Source organism: Solenopsis invicta, chromosome 4, assembly GCF_016802725.1.
Source record: "Solenopsis invicta isolate M01_SB chromosome 4, UNIL_Sinv_3.0, whole genome shotgun sequence".
NCBI classification, from domain to species: Eukaryota; Metazoa; Arthropoda; class Insecta; order Hymenoptera; family Formicidae; genus Solenopsis; species Solenopsis invicta.
In genome coordinates, this window is record NC_052667.1 from 29,029,184 (window position 1) to 29,048,615 (window position 19,432).

Consider the following 19,432-nt stretch of genomic DNA (forward strand, 5'->3'; position numbering starts at 1 on the left):
TAAAATTAAGTTGAGTAATTTTTTAGATATATATATATATATATATATATATATATATATATATATATATATATATACGTATTATATATAAACAGGTATAATCTGGATTTATTTTATTGCTCAGTAATTGCTTTTTTTTATATTGCCATTTCTCTTCGCAAACTTCTGCACAACAAAAATAAAAATTCTGAAAATAATACACAAAAGATGAAATGAAAATTGATAATATATTGCACCGTTGACCGATGCCACGTTGCGATATGACGGATAAAAGCTAATGGAACAAAATGCTTTAATTCCTTTTTATACTATTTGTTTACAGGTTTTATATGCTCTACGAGCAATACATTGTATTTGATTGTTAATACGCCTTTAGAACTAATAAAAACGTTATCAAAACAGAAGAATACTTTTTTCAAGTATAATTATTGCACAGCTAGTCTTTTCAGTAATTATTTTCATTTTTCTTATGAAATAATACGAAATAATACAAGTAGTTATATATTTACAAGCTATGTACAAATAGTTAATAAAATTCGACAATTTTCCTAATTTTTATCACAGAAGAAAAGCAATAACGTAGATACATATACAATAGTATCATAATGATCTAAACAAACAACAATTTTATGTTGGTTGACATAGGTTAATTATTAAATTATTATATTTCTCTTCTTTTTCGAAAATATTTTGTGAATGAATGCAATCGATGTATAAATCAATTGTGTACATATAGGACCGTAAAGTGTATAACACGATTAATTATATAAACTACTCCAAAATAACTGCGAATGTTTTAAATACGTTAAATGATTGTTTAATATAAAATATACAATAACTTGGAAAACAATAATGCAAGACTAATTAGGAATAAACAAATCAGGACAAAAAATTTTTATAATATAAGCGATGTAATGAGATATGACGTTATTGCATCGATTCATTGTCAGTTTCTTTCTTTGGCAAAAGAAATCCACTCTTCCCCTGTATATAATGATAATATCTTTTTTGTAAAACGATTCAGCTATTAAAAAAAAATGAAGATAAGCCAAACGTAAGATTTAACCTTTTTTGTGAAACATTTTTGTTACACTACATTACGATTATGTTGATTGCTCGAATGTTTTGTCAGTGATGCGATATTACCCGTTACTCAAGTGACATAGCAAATATATGTATTTCTTACTGGTGAAATTAATTATCAGTATCAGAAAGGAGTAATCATTTCGTTTTTTACAATTGTTATACGTATGTATATGTGATGTTCAAGGCAAAAAGAATTTTGAAAATAACAAAATGTAACAAAGCATTTCGATTAGTTATACGAGTTAGTTCAATGTAAATTTGAAATTTTATTATTACAACAAATAATATTTTCCTGCTTAATAAGCGAGTTGAATAATCCAAGCAAGTTGTTACGGCAATTGCTCATTTCTGATGAAAATTAGAAATATCTAAATTTACGATAGTTGAAGATTATCAACAGTAATATTGTGAGCATTTCATCCTTATGAAACATACTAAATATTTCAAAAAAATTAATTATTGTGGCGATTAGCGTGGCATTAATTTCTTTAATTTTACCACGTTTGATTATAAATGTGTAACTGCAACTAAAAGTTGATGAAAACACGGCAAGTAATAATAATTTATCGTGATTGCCAATCATTCAATTAGTCGCAGTAATCACTCACTCTTGTTTTTGTACAATGGTGTTAAAACGGTAAGTTAATATATTTCACTGTCATCCACTGGCGATCGACGACGACGCGTAACGCAAATGTAACGCTCAACAATCGATGATTACTGAAGATGGCGAATTATTATCAATTCTGTATTCGCATGACTAGATTCTAGATCGGTGTTACAAATATCACGGGGACTTAAGTCGATACTTATTGATGTGATTTTCGCTGAAAACACTCGCAACTAATAATAAGAAACGGAAGATATAAATGAACATACGCTTATTGGACTCGAATAAAAGTTCAATTATTACCATTTCTGTTGAATAACAGTTAATCATTCTGGAAAAAGTGAAACGAATCTTTTCAACTTTTTCAATCATTTCTTTTTCGTTTATCGCTTGACTGAACAAAGGAAATCAACATTCCGGTGCCGTTTATATCGAAACGAGAACCGATGTCTCCGAAGATGGCAAAATTCTGTTGAAAGACCACGAGGAAAGTAGGTGAGTCTATAAGATTAGCGATGACTTATTAATAAATTGTACTTGTTAACGTACAGTGCGTCCGAATATTAACTTTTGCAAACAAGAGGGAATCCTTAATTCTAATAAGGAACTAACTGGAAGTAACTCAATTAGTCATCGCGACAAGAACGAAAAAGAAAGTGATGAAAGTACCTGAACGCTTTATGCTTGCTTTATATTTTTTTTAAAGTCACAATGTTATCTTTAACATCGTTTGATTCAATGAATTAAATCGCCAAGTCGCGTTCGCAATATGTTACGCTATAATACATTTCCATGTAATACATTAGTATCGATACTGTAACAATACTGTTGTGATTTGTCGTTACACCAACTGCTTTTGTGCAAGTGTAGCAGAAATTGCTCAAACATGCAGAGATTCCATCTATAACGACTGCAATCCCGAGAAAGCATTCAATTATTTATAGAAAATTTCTTTCCAAGTATCGATGCCGATGGGACATAAACGAAATCAATGGCAGATCTGGCAAAAACTTTGTGACTACAAGGCAATACAATTAGAGTAAAAACCGGCTTGATATTCATAACTTAACGCGATAATTAAATCAACAAAGGTTATGCTCTTTTGATAAGTTATGTAAATACAATGCAACACATATAATATATTCATGTACTATAATCGAATTTTACTAATGGTATAATAATCAACGCTCTATGGGCATTAATAAAGTATAAATTTTAGGAATTAACATTTAGGTAATATGTAAAAACAAAAAAAAACAAAAAAAATCGTTTTTAAATCTTAATCGCGGAATTGTACGTAGAGCAATTCTAATAGAACGATATCCTATGTAATCTTGATATCCAGCATTATCACGCATCTTACAATTAATCAGAAGAGATGTATATGGCTGTATCGCTAGCCAATTGGAACTTAACTAGAATTAAAAAGGTAAAATTCCACGTGAATCCCACTTAACTTATAGTATATAAATAAAATTAAAAATAATCGATCGAATAATCTCACATTAGTTTGATTAGTGCGATTTAAAAACGCACAGATCGAGTATAAATCTTTATATCATTGACTAGTGTTGGATTGACTAATTCTTAAAACAATACACCTGGTATATCTGGACTATTTCGTATCTATCTTTTAGTAATACATAATCATCTATCATCTCATATATGTTTTGTTTTACTTGATTAATTTTGAAACTGCAATAATAAGCGCGCATTGTTTAACGCAACAGTTTTCTCGAAACATGCATTAACTATACAGAAATGAATATTTTAACAATAAAATATACTTGGGATCATTGTATATATACCATTTTAAGTTAATTAATAAATAATAAATAAATTGAATTAAATAATAAATGAATATGTACCATTACTTTAATATGTTTATAAAAGAGTATTTGTGTGTTATAGATAATATCGATCACATTCTCATTTTTCAATTATACTATGCGTGTAAACATACGCGTGGTACATTTTACGTATGTCAATTATTTTTAGCGTCGTGATATATACATCTCTAATTACAAAATAGTAATATAAAGGAAAGCTAATTCTGTCGAAACTGCGAGGTTCGAATAAAAAAGAGGCTATAGAAGAGATAGAAAAGAACTAGATTTTTGACATGAAAAAAAGTACATTAAAATTTATGGGACCAATTGAACTTTTTATCGTGGCTTCTCAAAGTTCGTTCGGGTATTCATTCGTTTAGGTATTCTACCAAAATATTATATCGCAGAAGCAACACGTTTCATTTTTGTCAAGTGTTTAGCAAAGTTCGTCATTCAATCGGAATCCCCTTTGTTCTTCTCCACAAGCACGATTTTATTAATCTTCACAAAAGACGACACACTTTTCATTGGCTACGCAAGCTTACTTAAAAATTTAACTTTGGCAATACGATATAATTATTGTATACATATGTCTCTAGCTTCGCGATGCGAGATGTTTCCGGCGTATTCGCGCGTGTCACCATAAGAAAAATGACACGTATCTCTTTGATCTCCTTCGTTTTCGTCTATTATTTGGCAAAATAGTAGATGATGTCTCTGCAGGATCGTGTGTGTGTGTATGTGTGTGTGTGTGTGTGTGTGTGTGTGTGTGTGTGTGTGTGTGTGTGTGTGTGTGTGTGTGTGTGTGTGTGTGTGTGTGTGTGTGTGTGTGTGTGTGTACGTGTGGTCATGCTTAAATTTGCGCGATGTATGTGATACGTATGTGAATGCTGTTAATGGATGCGTATTTTTTGCACTTGTTTAGAACCTTGGAAATATTGTTTCGTCTCAAAGACTGCTGCCAAGCTCGCTTGATCTTCGTCTATCAACGTGTTTTATATACGTTTCTGAGTATATGCTCTTGGTACGATCATCGTATCTGAAAACAAAATTAAAATAAATTAAGATTTACTTCCTCCTTAAAATCGATATAAGAAAGAACATCTATTTGTATTATGATTCGATTATACATGTAAATGAATATGAATTGTGCGAAAGAAGCTCGAGACAATTTGGTCTTTCAGCATGTCTTTTTGTTAGATGGAATAGATGATAGCTTACAACTCTGTACTTGAGCCATTTTATATAAAATAATAGATAAAAAACACATTTGTGTTTTCCGTATTTTTTCAACAATTTTGCAAACATTCAACAATTCAACAAAATAAAAAATGACCATATCTACTAATTTTCTATTCGCTATATTAAACTGTATAATAAATACATGGCTTGCAGAAAGATTTATGTACTTGTATTGTAATGCTAGTCATGATATATAATAAATAAACTTTTTTCGTTTATTTGTGTTACGATTAAACTTCCGCTCTAATAAAGTGCTAATAAACAATAGAATTAATCCTGTTGATTTTAATAGACAGATATATCAGATTTAAATATATATAGACAGATGTATATAGACAGATGTTATATTAATTTTAATAATTTTAATTTTAAATTTTGTTTTGTAAGTAAGAATCAATAAATTATCATGTTGCAATGCTGTGTAATGTTTTGAACAAAAATGGCGTGTTAAAAAACATTTGTTGAAAAAGTAATTGTGAAAAAGTAATCGTTCCGTTTAGTATATCTTGATTCTCGTATAGTTGTCAGTTCAATCATCTTCGCGCATCATCGCGGATGCAGCTCGTGCGAGATACGCAGTACACGTAATTGAACCGAATAATGGAGTAATTGGCACAGGGAATGAAAATAGAGATACATGACGCCATACGTCCACGCGGATTAAATTAGGTTTAACTTATGAGTATAACGATCATTTCTTAGAACTGCAAATGTAACGTTTTTGTAATAAATTTAAATTTACTAAATATTTACTAAATATTTACTTTTTTTGCTATTTTATTCTGTTTATTTATTAGTAACAATTAAGTATTGTATTTCGTGTGTTTGTTTTGCTATAAATATAAATATAAAAAGTATAATAAACATCCTTTAACGCAAATAATATTGTAGCATTTTCCAATGATCTATAATATTTTATATGATTTTTATGTGATAAATTGATTCAAACATAATAATTAATTTCAATAACAAATTAGAAAAATTAATTTTTATAACTCAGATTACGAAAATTGTGTTTTATAACAGTTTCGACGTTTACGTAGAGGGGAGTCGACAATATTGTAGATTTTTTAAAGCAACGCTTCTCTTTACTTCTCGGAAATTAAATATTGCACTTTGTTAATATTTACTGATAAAAACATGATTTGCATAGATACTAAAAGAAATGAAAATTCATAGTCTATATATTCATGGGTTTCTTTTATGTAAAATTCGTTACAGACAAGTTCTGCAGACAAAAGCAAAAATAAAATTTACACGATTTTCTTTCGTATAACTTGCACAGTTTAAATATATTGATAATTTTAAATCATTTTACAGATTATTCTACCTAAAAATTTTTATTGTATTTTTCTTTTCTTATTTTTTTCATAATGCGATTTTAAACGTAAACCTCAAAATGCAGCGTTACATTGGCACACTTGTCAATAAGACTGATTGTAAGACAGTAAAGATCATATAAGAGATGGAATAAAAAGCACAGCAATTATGGATTTTATCCGTTTAATTAGTATAACCCAATCTAATTTTTATATATTATATATAGTGTAGCGATATTGTATCTTGCGGAATTGTATAAGGCATATTTGTATAAATCGAAGAAAAAGGTGTTATATTGTGTGTGAAGGACTCGTTGGAATCTTTATGTACGTTAACTTGTATTATGTACAAATGACTCATATCAAGGGACGAGTAAAAGAAAATGTAGCATTACTGCCTATTATGTCGGTTTTTTGGGACTCATTTGGTCAAATTCATTAATTTTTTATTATCTTGGGAAGAACTGAATTTATGGCAAAATTGAAACGATATTATAAAAACTTTTTTAATATAACCCTATCATCATACCGATATACATAGATTACAAGTACGATCAACAAAATTTAAGAAAGGAAAATTTTTTAAAGAAAAAAGCGATAAAACGTAATGCATACCTTAAATTTGTCATACCAGATCGTACCTGAGGGATGGCCGACGAAAATCCAGCGCTTCGAGATCTGATGGCTCTCGTCTACAGAGCGAACAAAAAGCGCACTGCAGAGTATTTTTAAACGCTTCTCGAAAGTCGCGATTAAAATACGCATAGATCAATGGATTTAATGCTGAATTCGTGTACCCAATCCAAAATAGAATTGCAATCACGACGTTGGGGCACGGACAAGCCTCGCCGCAAAGCGCTGTAATGACGTACCTAACAATTAAATTAATAATTATATTTTTACAAATGTTAAAAACACAAACAAATAGAAGGTTAATTATTTCCAAACTTTAATGAAAGCAATAATATGTAAATACGAGAGATAATTTATTCAAACTTAATAATGCTTGTTTTAAATTTTGAGGCTAATTTGTATTTTTAATTTAAGATAATTTCCATATACAGAAACATGTTTTCAAAAATAATTTAAATAATTAAAAGTTTGGTAGAAAATCTTATCAAATTTTGTATTGGGTAATCCATCAATGATGGTATAATTAGAAAGGATGCATAAAAAATATATAAATATATAAATAATTATCGTATAAAAGAATCAAATGTTAAAACAGGTAAATAAGAAATATCCTTTCTTGCGCCATAAATTTGCCACAACTTTCAACAGTAATACCGATCAACTTGATAAATTTAATTCAACAATAATTCTTTTCTTTCTCGTTCTATTTTTCTCTCATTTATTTGACCTTTATGAAAATATGTATATATAAAATCAAAATATTTAATTTAAGAAAAAACAAAATCTTTTCTTGACACTTTACGAAAAGTTTTTGTAGATACATTTTGTAATTTTTTTCTATTATTTAAAAAAAAGTTAAATTTGTTTATTTATACTTTGATAGCCAATGTATGTTGAAATATGTTGGATAGTTAAGAAATATGTTGTAAGATAGCTATAACAGTAACACATTCTGGCTCGAAAGTAAAACTGAAAATGTTTACAAGTTTCTGATTTTTATAATCAGATCCTTTTAAAAATGAAATAGTACGTAACGTCTTGGACTTGATATCGGTTCATTATCTCAGTTTTATCATTTGTATAGTGGATCACCCATTACAAAATGTTTCCTTTATACGAGTTGAATATTTTACTAATGTAACTGTTAATTGTATACATTAAATCTAATATTGATTCAATGCCATCTATCGAATTAAGAGAGCAATTCGTTAAGATTACGTATTAAAAATACAGGGAAATTAATTAATCTTTAGTAACATAATGTTTTGCGAAGAAATTTGGTCGCACGTACCAAAGGAAAAATGGCAACCAACAAAGGATGAAAGTACCCATAATGATACTCAGCGTTCTCGCCGCTTTGTGTTCTCTCTTCATCTTCATCATATGCTTATCTTTCGTGGGTGTGTGTAAATGCTCGGTGTTGATTTCATTTAAAGTGAGAGTTTTCGATGATCCGGCGCTGTTGAGCTCGCCATTTAAATTATTAAGATCCTTACTTGGCCTGTGACTGAGCAACATAGCGTTACCCATTCTACTGTGCATTTGCTTCTCTTGCTTGTTAGCCTCTTTGAATATAGCAAAATAGGTGACTGCCATGATGGTACAGGGTATCCAGAAAGATATGCTCGATGACAGTATAGCGTATACCGTGTTAACCTTAAACTCACAAAGTTCTGGGTGCTTGTGCCTGTGCACGCTGTTTTTCTCCGTAGTGTACCACCCATAGAAGATCGGTACGAAGGAAATGATGGCCGGCGACACCCAGCAGGCCAACAGCATAAACGCTACTACTCTTTTCGTCATGTTGATGGGATACTTGAGTGGCTTCACGATCGCATAGTATCGATCTACCGAGATGCACATCAGATGAAGTATCGAGCTAGTACTAAAGTAGACGTCCAAGGAATTCCAGACGTCGCACATGAAATAGCCAAAAAGCCATTTGCCAGTCACCTGAACGCTAGCATTGAAGGTCATCGCGAACATCGCCACCAGCATATCCGCTAGTGCTAGCGAAACCACAAAATAGTTGGTGATGATTCGTAGCTTTCTGTGCCGCATCACAGACACCATCACTAGCAGATTACCGAACAGCGCCGTTGCGATGATCGAACCGAGGATGCAGATCTTAACGATTGCCGAGGGCATGTCTGACCAGTTGACCTCCTCTTCGTTCACCTCGGTATTATTGGCATAAGGAGAATCCTCGGTCGAAGTGACGTCCAACAGTGATGTCACGTCGAACGAGGAAATCTCGACCGGATCGAATGTTGTTTTCGTGCTCATGCTCGTCCAACGGCGCGGCGCATTGGTTTCACGCCGCTGTCGATCGTTCTCTACTTTCTCTTTCTCTTAGTCCAAGAGTTGCACGATGATGACTTTAGGTGACGGAAGTCCCGATTAGTTGGCCTATCTGACATTCGTTCATCTTTGGTTCGAGCAAAGAAACGGTTTCTGCTTTTCCACGTTTTATCTTCGAGCTCATTTACCGATGTAATCGGTCCAATTAACGAGGTTTACGAAGATGTTTCGAAAAATGTTGGAAAGGCACTCTGTTCTGCAGCAGAGCTTTCGCGATGCTATTACGATGTCGTACACTCTTCGAAATCTGTAAATGAAAAACGAAAAAATACGTTTTAAGAAAATAAAAGAATTTCTTTAATCCGTTATCGCGCGATGCGAACGAGTAAATGCGAGCGTTCGCATACATTGCGCACACAAGAGATATTTGTTTGGATCATTTCAATGGATCTTTAACTGCAAGGTTTGATTTAAATGAGACAATCGACGTAAAGTAACAACGTTATGACAATAGAATTGTTGCCATTTCGTTTCAAAATATCTGAGAAATTTTATTATTTTTTATGTCGCAAAATTATTTGACAGATTTTCACTCAATAAATTATGTTAAAATATTTGTATACTATAAATTTATTTAATGTAGATAATATAGATAGTGTAGATTTAATATAAATAATTATATCTAATTTTTTCTTGATTAAATTAAATATTTGATTTTCTATGCAAAAGATGCAAAAAAAATAAACAAGGATCTAAAATAATATCCGTAATGTTTTACAAATTTTTTAATAATAATTAAAAATATAACATGAGTTAAGGTGCTCTTCTAGGAGAGCAATGGCAACTACAGTAAAAATATAAACTATGTTCTTTATACACATATTTTGAATAGGTTACATAATTAAATAAGTTTGCACTTAATTTATTTCTTTTTTTAGAAGTGTGTGTGTGCGTGTGCGTGCGTGCGTGCGTGCGCGCGCGCGCGCGCGCGTGTGTGTGTGTGTGTGTGTGATCTCTTCAGTTTGCCGATGTAAACCATACGCATCGCAAAACTCATAAATAAACTTAGATGCAATAGACGATTTATATGCGAGCCTTCGGCGTATAGACCTTTTGATTGCTATATTTCTTCAAGATTCGCATATCAGCTTGTATGGCAGTTTTCCATTCGTTTCCACTTAAAATGAGGACACGTCGCCACGTCGGAAGGGAGCTGGCAACCTTCAATAGAACATCCTCTTCTCTTTCCCTGTTCTCTTTCCTTTTTCCCTCCCCAATACCTTTCTCTGTCGTCATTGTCTTTCTTTCTCTTCCCACTTTGCATCTTGCTGTCTCTTTCTTCAGCATAGTAGTGTGTTGCAACATTGCTGTGTCAAGTGCACTCTTGTCAAGTCTATGTAATTTATGATCCGCTATTTTTGCGGTATATTTAGGTCAATAATTCCAGCAGTAGCTTTGGTCGGCCGTGAAGAAGATCGAGAGAAAAACTATCGTTTAAAGATGCAATTTTTATTTTTCAATGAACTGGTGCTGTGTTAATATCGTAGAAATCAAAAGCGAAGAAAGAAATGTAGAGATAATAAAGCAAAAAAGAATTATTGCATTAAGAGACAATACATCATTAATCAATTTATAAAAATAGACCAAGTTTTAATCGAAGTAAGTACCAACATTTTCACTAACGCCGTAATTTTGTTCCAATTTCAGTGTTTCAATTATTTAATTATTGTAAGAAAATGCGTAAAATTAATAAAGTTATTGCGTGCTTTGCTTTATAAGAATATATTATATTGAGTTTTTATATTTATATGATAATTTAATATATGGTTTTTATTTAAATTGCAAATTTAATTAGAAAAATACTTTATTATACTTTGTATAAAATTGGCAATTCATCGCTTGAATAAATTGTAATCACGGTAATATAATTTAAACAGTGATTTATATAAAGATACAATTTAATTGTAAACATGAAAAGGTAAACACATCATATGCATATGTATACATACGTAAACGATATATTACTATCAACGTTATTAAATGAAAATTTAGATATATGGAATATTTGGAATACCGTGGTAACAATATTGCAATATATAATGAAAATCAACAGGTGGTACATACACAAAAGTGTGATAAATAGAGAGTGAGAGAGAGAGATAAAATTTTACTTAAATATTAATATATACATATATTATCTCTTGTTGCATGTAAATCAATCGTTTTTCTTGCGCTTTTCTCCAAGTACAAATTGTTTTTAATGTAATGAGAAATAAAGGAATGATAAGAAAGAAGAGAGATAAGAGATTGGATGAGATAGGAAGAAATATTATAAAACAAAAGATTGTATCATAATTTTAACATAATTAAGGTATAAAAAGTTGCCTCTCTCTCTCTTTCTCTCTCTCTCATCATACAAGATATTGTAGATGGGTGTAATAGTAATAGTGTGTTCCCTGCAATTGCCTTCTCAAAGGATTATAGAAAAACCATTGATAAATATTGGTGTACCTGCTATCTGAACAGAAATGTAAGTATTTGCTGTTCTATTGATAGAAGCAGCGTAAGATTTGTATGTACTTTTCAGTATCTTTGAAAAAATTTCATGTACATGAAAAATTTTACCTACATGAATACATATCTATGAAAAGGAACGAAGCATACATCTTGTTTATAGGGTAGAGAATCGCATCACGTAACGATGCCGAGCATGTAAATCGCACGTCTATTGAATATAAGTAGAATTCTTGACGCTAAGACTGGCCAAGGGCAGAATTTGAAAGATCAATGATGAGTCGGCCTCGTATCTTGCGGTCCTCAGAGTAATGAGAATTTTTCGCATTTTTGAGCATTTGCGTTAATGCGTTTTCATAGTTGTGCGTAAAATCTCATCAAAGAGAAAATTTTTAGAAAATTAATAAATTAGAACATTGTTTTATTAGAAAAATTTAGGCATTTTTGATTGGTGTTATTTTTGATAACTCTCTCTCTCTCTCTCTCTCTCTCTCTCTCTCTCTCTCTGTGTGTGTGTGTGTGTGTGTGTGTGTGTGTGTGCGCGCGCGCGCGCGGGTGCGTGCGTGCATTCTGCGTGCTTATATTTATTTCCAAATGAGCTGCAATGAACTATTTAATAATATTAGTTTTATCATCTTCCACTTGAATACCTTGAGTCAGCGAATTTCTTTTGAATATGATGTTTCTTAATTAAGGTTTGATTAAGGGTCTTGATTAAGGTTCAATATAAATTTTTGGAATAGTTTATGTAAAGAGAACTTCTCCTATAATATTTATATCATGAAATCCTGCTTGAATCACGAAATGTTTCTTGATGAAAAAATTTGTTCATGATTTTCTCGTTTATTTTTGAAGCAAGTGTACGCTTACGAGCGATATCGTGGTTTTCGCAATTTGTCAGGATAGCCGCTGAGGGATAAGTAGGCTTAGTATGCGTTTCGCATCAAGTACGCCAAAATTCTCCCGAAACGTGAATAGCGTACATAAGTCATCCAACAATATAAGGCTCACCATTTTAACTCAGAATTTTATCTTTTACTGATTCGTCCGAATATTCCGTTATTTCAGCAAAAATAGTACATTGATATATTACGCAATTTCATTAGTACAGAAAAATGTAGATAAAAGAAATATCTAGATTTTTTATGCTTTATTTGCAATACTACCAAACGTATCAAAATCTTTTAAAAATCTTGGTTTAATCCGTTTCTCTACTTTCTTTTTCATTGACGAACTAACGTTGCTTTTATGCTGATGGTTATAAATATGTTGCTAAATACAATATATATTAATCTTAACAAATTCTTTTTACAATTTTAAGAAATAAAAAAACGCTATAAAATATTGAAAATTACAAAATTTTTAAACAAATTTAAATGTATATGAAACATTTGTACGTGTATTATATATTTACATGTATTTATCATTATACAATCCGCGTGCGTGCGTTTAAACGTACACACACACACACACACACACACATTTTTAGTTACATTTAGAAAATATTTCGTTTCCACATTTTTATTTTTATTAAGTAATATTCTCGTACATTTTTAGAGGTTTTTATGTATTATTGTTTTTATATATTTGGTAAAAGAATGAAACGACATGATAATAATAATAATCCAATTCTTTATATTGCGTTAAAAGTCAGTTACTAGAAAAACTTTTTACAAATTTTTTAACATCTCTTTTATCGTATTATACAATATCTTTGATAATAAAGAGAAAAAGTACTCTCTACATTACAACAGAGTACTAAGAATAAAATACATGTATTTGATATGGAAGAAGGAAAAGATTTTACGTTAATATAAGAACAATACTGTTTAGTCATATCATTAATTCGTTCGTTTAGTATTGTGAATCTTATTTTTAAAAAATTTGGATATTTACACGTGTATTCGTATCTTTGCAAATTGAATATAAAAACGCAATTTGTATCATAATGCAAAGATTTCTTAAAAAATTTTATTTTCTATTAATCTATGATTGGAGAAATGGAAATCGTAAATTGTGCGAACAAATGTATATACCTATTAATCCACTACATTGGTCAAATCTGGTCTACATAACTATATTCGCGAATTTTGTATTCTAAATTTTGATGAGAGTTTCAACTAAAATAAAATTTAAAAAGTTGGTATTTTTTTAGTCCAGTATAATAATTAAATATAATAATTTGATGCAAAACGATGTTTGTTTGAAAAGCTACTTTCCCTATCTTTGCAGTTTGCAGTTGCTTAACATTCTTTAAAAGATAAGATGTTGGTTTCATTATATATTTATATATTCATAATATGTTCACTAGACACAAAATTTTTAATAAAACTTGACCGAAACTTTCTATTATCAAAAATGCCGAAAAATGCAGTTGGAGTCGTATGCATTCGGAAAGACTAACGTATTGTCTTTCTAGAAAACATGCATTATTAGAATTTAAAAAATACTGCAATAATTAAATAAAATTGTTATAGACATCTGTTATGGAGATTATATTACATTTGGTACAAAAGAAGATAAAGATATCATTTAAGAGGGAGCACGTGATAACATTTATATTACCATAATATTGTAGATAACTTGCTCGCGTGGAGATCTTTGAAAATTTATGATAAAATAAAAACAGAAGGAGAATGAAAGAAAGAAAACAATCTATGGTGTACACGTTTTCTTTTAGCCTTTACAAAATACTTTTTTACGCATTAAATTGCGATTGTTTTGCTAATGTTGTTGTAAAAATTTGAAAAATTGGTGGTATTTGCAATTTTGATCTGCATTTTCTTTCCAAGTATTTTATTAGCAATAAAAAATTGTACAAAAAATAAGTATTATTATGATAATCACAAAAGCTGAAATAGATTTGATGTTTTTCAATTTTACCTTTCATCTTTATTTATAGAAACTGTTTACAGTTGTCTTAATTTATTATGTTATATGATAAGAAATATGGAAATGGAATATTGAATAATAAGACGATAATGATATTAATGTATAAACTTCTCATAAAACGTTCCAGAATTGACAACTGTTATATATTCAATTTTAAATCTTGTTATTTGCATATAATTTAAGCGTTTTTATATGCGTTTATTTATCTTCTCTGTGTACAATGAGACATTTAAATCGGGAAAAGTTGGAACACTCTTCCAATATTAAATTTTATGGTCTAAACTTTTTGGCAAAAATTAACCAATCTATAAACGCGTTTACGCTCAATAATAATTAATCTTAAATGTTTTACTTTAGTAAGTGCTGATACGTTTGTTTTTCGACAGAAATTGTAAAAATTATAATATGCACCAGCAGCTGTCTCTCTCTCTCTCTCTCTCTCTCTCTCTCTCTCTCTCTCTCTCTTTCTCGTTTTCTCTTTCTTTCCAGTAATTTCTTACACAAAGAAAATTAATAAGAATACAATTTATGTAAATTCTCTCCATAAAACTTTATTACCAGCAGTAAAGTGCAGTTTCTAAAAATCTACTTAATTGCTGTGTTTATACTTAATAATAAATGTTTTGCTGTAAAGCATGGATAAGCTATGAACATGTTGAAATGAAATTTATTTTGTTAATTATTGCTATATGTTGCTTACATTATTATTATACAATGTTAAAAAGTTATTGTTTCTTTAAAAATTAAAGGGTAATAAAACTGAAGAAAAATAATTTACTCCTGTCACAGATTTTTGTCTTTAAGATTTCAATTATGCAATGGAAGACGGAAGACACGCTCTTTCAGGTAACTCTACGTATAATTTTATCCTGCGCGTTTACTTAGATCGGTCGGGAGCTTTTCCGTAAATAATACAGCTCGTTGTTGCGACACTGACCTTCGATCGAGAAGCCAGGATTGTCGTGGGATCAAGTGTGTTGCCAAAGACCACTGAGGAGTCTGACTCTGCTTTGGCTTTGCCACGTGCTTGACTGTGAGTACGCGCGCGTGCAGTGTGTGTGTGTGTGTGTGTGTGTGTGTTTGTGTGTGCGCGTGTGCGTGTGCGTGTGCGTGCGTGTATGTGTGTACGTGTGCGTGCGTGCGCGCGTGTGTGTATGTACGTGAAACATTTGGGAGTCGTATTTTATCTGTGAAATTTGATTATGAACATGATTTTAGGTTTGTTTGCGTTGTTCAAAATCTTCAAATATTTTTACACTTGAAGTAAATATATATATATATATATATATATATGTATATTCGGATATTGAAGAGAGAGAGAAAAAATGAAAATGCTGAGTGCAAAAAATGCAAGTAACGCAAACAAACCTCTTCTTCCGTGATCGACATCTAACTAAAATTTCTACGGATACATGCTTCATGAAATCGTCAAGTCATCGATAAAGTGTAGAGCGACAGCAACGACTAATCGATTTTCACCCAACGAAACCTCGAAACGTGCCAAATGTTCGTGCTTCATTTTCCACTATGTAATTTTCGTCTTTGTTCTATTTTATGTTGCATAATATACAATGATCATCTAATATGATATTCTATTCAATCCATTTTGTGTTTAAAAATTTATTATTAAATAAGAAATTGTTGAATTCAATAATTAAGCACCGTTGTGTTTAAAGCTCGATTAATCCTAGAACGATACACTTTGGGTATGGGCAACATGGGCATACACTGATATTTTTTTCGAAAATTGACATCTGTAATTTTGAAATTTAGTTGACTTACTTGATAGATTTAAATGCGCTAGAATATCCTTTTTTTGCGTAAAAAGTAACGTTAATCAACAAAGAATCTTCATAAATAGTAACGAGTAAAAATTTCTATTAAAAATGCGATACTCAAATATGTAATTTGTTTGAAACCTACATGGAAAAAACGATTTTGCTAAAGTATCTAAAAATTTTGTTGGATGTAGATCTGAAAGTAATTTTATTAAATTATCGGAATAATTATACAGGATACTTAAGTTGATCACTAGAATGTCCATACTTTTGCAGTACTGCTTATCATCTTTAAACGTCTTACATTATTATTTTAACGATGTAATTCAAAATTACATATATTTTCAATCTGTAATAGCTAAATTTTTAGCAAAACCGTTTCTTTCGCGTACAACTATAGCGTACACTATAGCGAACACTATAGCGTACAACTATAGCGCACACTATTTAAAATCTTACGAAAGTTATAAGCAATTAAATTTGGAATAGGATACGTTATATCCAGTGTGTCATTCCCGTTTAACAAAATAAATAGTTGTGCGGCGTTTTGGGGTAAATATCGAAATTTTACTAAAATGTTAAATTCATATTATCGAATTGTAACCAATTTGAGTCATTTTTAATCATTTCTATAGGTCGCTATTGCTTCTAATCGTTAATTTAACTAGAACAATGGAGTTAATTAATGTAATTAAAAAAAAATGTATTACATTTAACTCGAATTTAGTTCATTATTTATTCGGTGCAAACTTTAACGTGGATGTTGCTTACTTTGAAATTAAATACAATATTTTAACCAGATGGATGAGTTGTTTAGATAAACTTGTTTTTCTAACTATATATTTTGTGTTAAAATAATCAATTTTGACAAACATGGAAATTAAAAATAACAAAACGTCATTTAACTTAAGGAATCAATTAAATTGAATCCTTTAATATTTAGCAGATAAAAATAATTTTTTTCTTCTGCATTATATTTATTTATTTATCTGCCAAAACTTTTGGTTATTTAATAAAAAAGTAAATTAACCCCAAATTTTTTTTAAAGGAAAGCTTTTAGTCTAATAATAAATAAGATTAAAGTCATATGACTCGAAATGTTAAGTACGACGTTGACCAACAGATATTGATTAATAGTATTTATTAAGTCATAATCTATTTTCACGAAAGTGCATTCCATAAAAATCAAATTAATATTGTATACAATTTGACGTATCTTATACAGCATAAAACATTCTAGCAACGTTGAAGCAATTTTGTAATGTTTCTGCAATATCATTCAAATGTTGCAATGTTGTTGCAATATTCCTAAAATGTTATATCGTATTTTCTGCTGTATATATAACTATGTTACATTTATATTGTATGTTGATCATTTAACATTAATGTTTGTAAATACAAGACGGTAAAAAGTTTAAGTTCTTTTTCATTAAAAAAATACAGACACAAACACACACACACGCGCGCGCGCACGCATATATATATATATATATATATATATATATATATATATATACAGGGTGATTATTAATGAATGTTCCCACTTTTTACCATCGAAACACGCGTTTGTAATTTCTAATATAATAATATGTTAGAAATACGTATCCGTCGGTAAATTATGCTCCGATGGTAAAAGGTAGGAACATTCATTAATAATAACCCTGTATAAACAAGTTTAATTAATTTTTCTTAATTCTAAATTTAGCACATGTTTTTTATACATTTATTGTGTTAATTGTTAATATACAAAACAATGTTGCATATCTATTATGAGATTTACAGTCTGCAAAAGAATATAATGAAACGTGTGAGATACGAATGGAGAGAAGAGCTTCTCTTATTAGAAAACACTAAATTTTTAAGTTTCAAGTTATTACAAAGTTTGCTAGATTACTTTACGATAGATTGCGTTTGCAGTGACGCCTTTGTTTTTGATAAAGAAAATTAATTATTGAAGAAACATTTTAACAAGATGTTGCGAAAATTTCTTCAGTAAAATCTACGATTGAAATTACTGGTAAATGAAAGTTCTACGATACAATGTCCTTCGCATCATTGCAATTAAACTGCGATTAAATTTTCGCAATTAAATTTCATGGCATTTGATGTGGTTTACATCAGATAACCATTTTGTTATTTTAGTCGAAAATGTCAACCAATCTATTGCGTTGCATTGGAATAGATAATTTTATCTTTTTCATCTTTGTGAAGAAAGATATCGTCGCTTCTCGTTCATTTTATTTCTCGTTCGTTTATTCTTTCGATCAATAACTAATTGCGTTACATACAATTTTTTTGTTATTCGTTTTCATCGTCACTCAAAATTTATTTGATAAACCTTGTTATTTACTTCGTTATACGGAAGACAATTTATTTCGCTGAATTTTGCGCATTGAAAATAGACATATAATAGATATAGATAGTAACCGCACGATATTATACTATAAACAAGTATTAGCAAAGCCGTAAATTATACATATAGCAGTGCACATGTAATTTCCAATAATTTATATTGATTTTTTTCGAGATTATGACGACTGAATGATGCTTGTAGAGATTCTTGATCGTGTCAGTACAAATTTTATTAATTGATGATTGATTTTACATTTATTAATAAAAAATGAGTGATATAACCAAAGGGATGGAAGGATCAAGTAAAAAATGTTCAATACAATTTCTTCTGCGAGATACTGTTTTCAAAAAGATACCTTTAAATTTTTGTAATAAAATAGATTAATGATTTTTCTCATACGTGATTTCTGCATATTCATTTTTTTCGGTTATGTGAAAGATGTCGTGCTCTATTCAGTTGAATAAAAAATATAATCTATAGTCATATATAACTTGAAAGATATATTCAACATGTAAAATAGATTCACATATAAGTAGATTTATTATTTCCATATAAACTTGTATTGATTTTTATATTTTAGTATTAACTGTATTATTTAGTTATATATGTATACATGGTATGTTGGAAAAGTAATAAGATTTAATTTTTTTTCTCGAAGCAAAAGTAAACTATAAAAGTAAATTGTGTCGAATTGAAAGATGCTTTTTTACATTATATTACACTCATATTATATGTTCATGTGTTATACTTTAATATTCAAATATCATATTACATTAGCATGTCACACGCGCGAGTGCGCGCGCGGTATAAAGTAAAGATATATCGATGGAAATAAATATCTATTTCGACAATTCACAGTAATAAGTCGCGTACGA

The 19,432-nt window shown here is 30.0% G+C and overlaps 1 protein-coding gene across 4 annotated transcripts in view; it reads right to left on the bottom strand.

The window, feature by feature from the left end:
• Nucleotides 1–275: 275 nt before the first annotated feature.
• The window catches only part of LOC105200419 (octopamine receptor beta-2R), a 36,530-nt gene continuing 17,373 nt past the window's right edge, over nucleotides 276–19,432 (bottom strand). For 3 of the 4 annotated variants that reach the window (XM_026139335.2, XM_011167971.3, XM_026139336.2), the window contains 3 exons: nucleotides 8,011–9,327; nucleotides 6,728–6,958; nucleotides 276–4,564 (listed from right to left, as the gene is read on the bottom strand). In XM_026139335.2, the coding sequence (XP_025995120.1) occupies nucleotides 4,474–4,564; nucleotides 6,728–6,958; nucleotides 8,011–9,005 (1,317 nt within the window). In that variant the 5' untranslated portion in view covers nucleotides 9,006–9,327 and the 3' untranslated portion in view covers nucleotides 276–4,473. Of the gene's footprint in view, nucleotides 4,565–6,701; nucleotides 6,959–8,010; nucleotides 9,328–19,432 lie in introns of all 4 variants that reach the window. The other variant, XM_026139338.2, reaches the window with a different exon arrangement.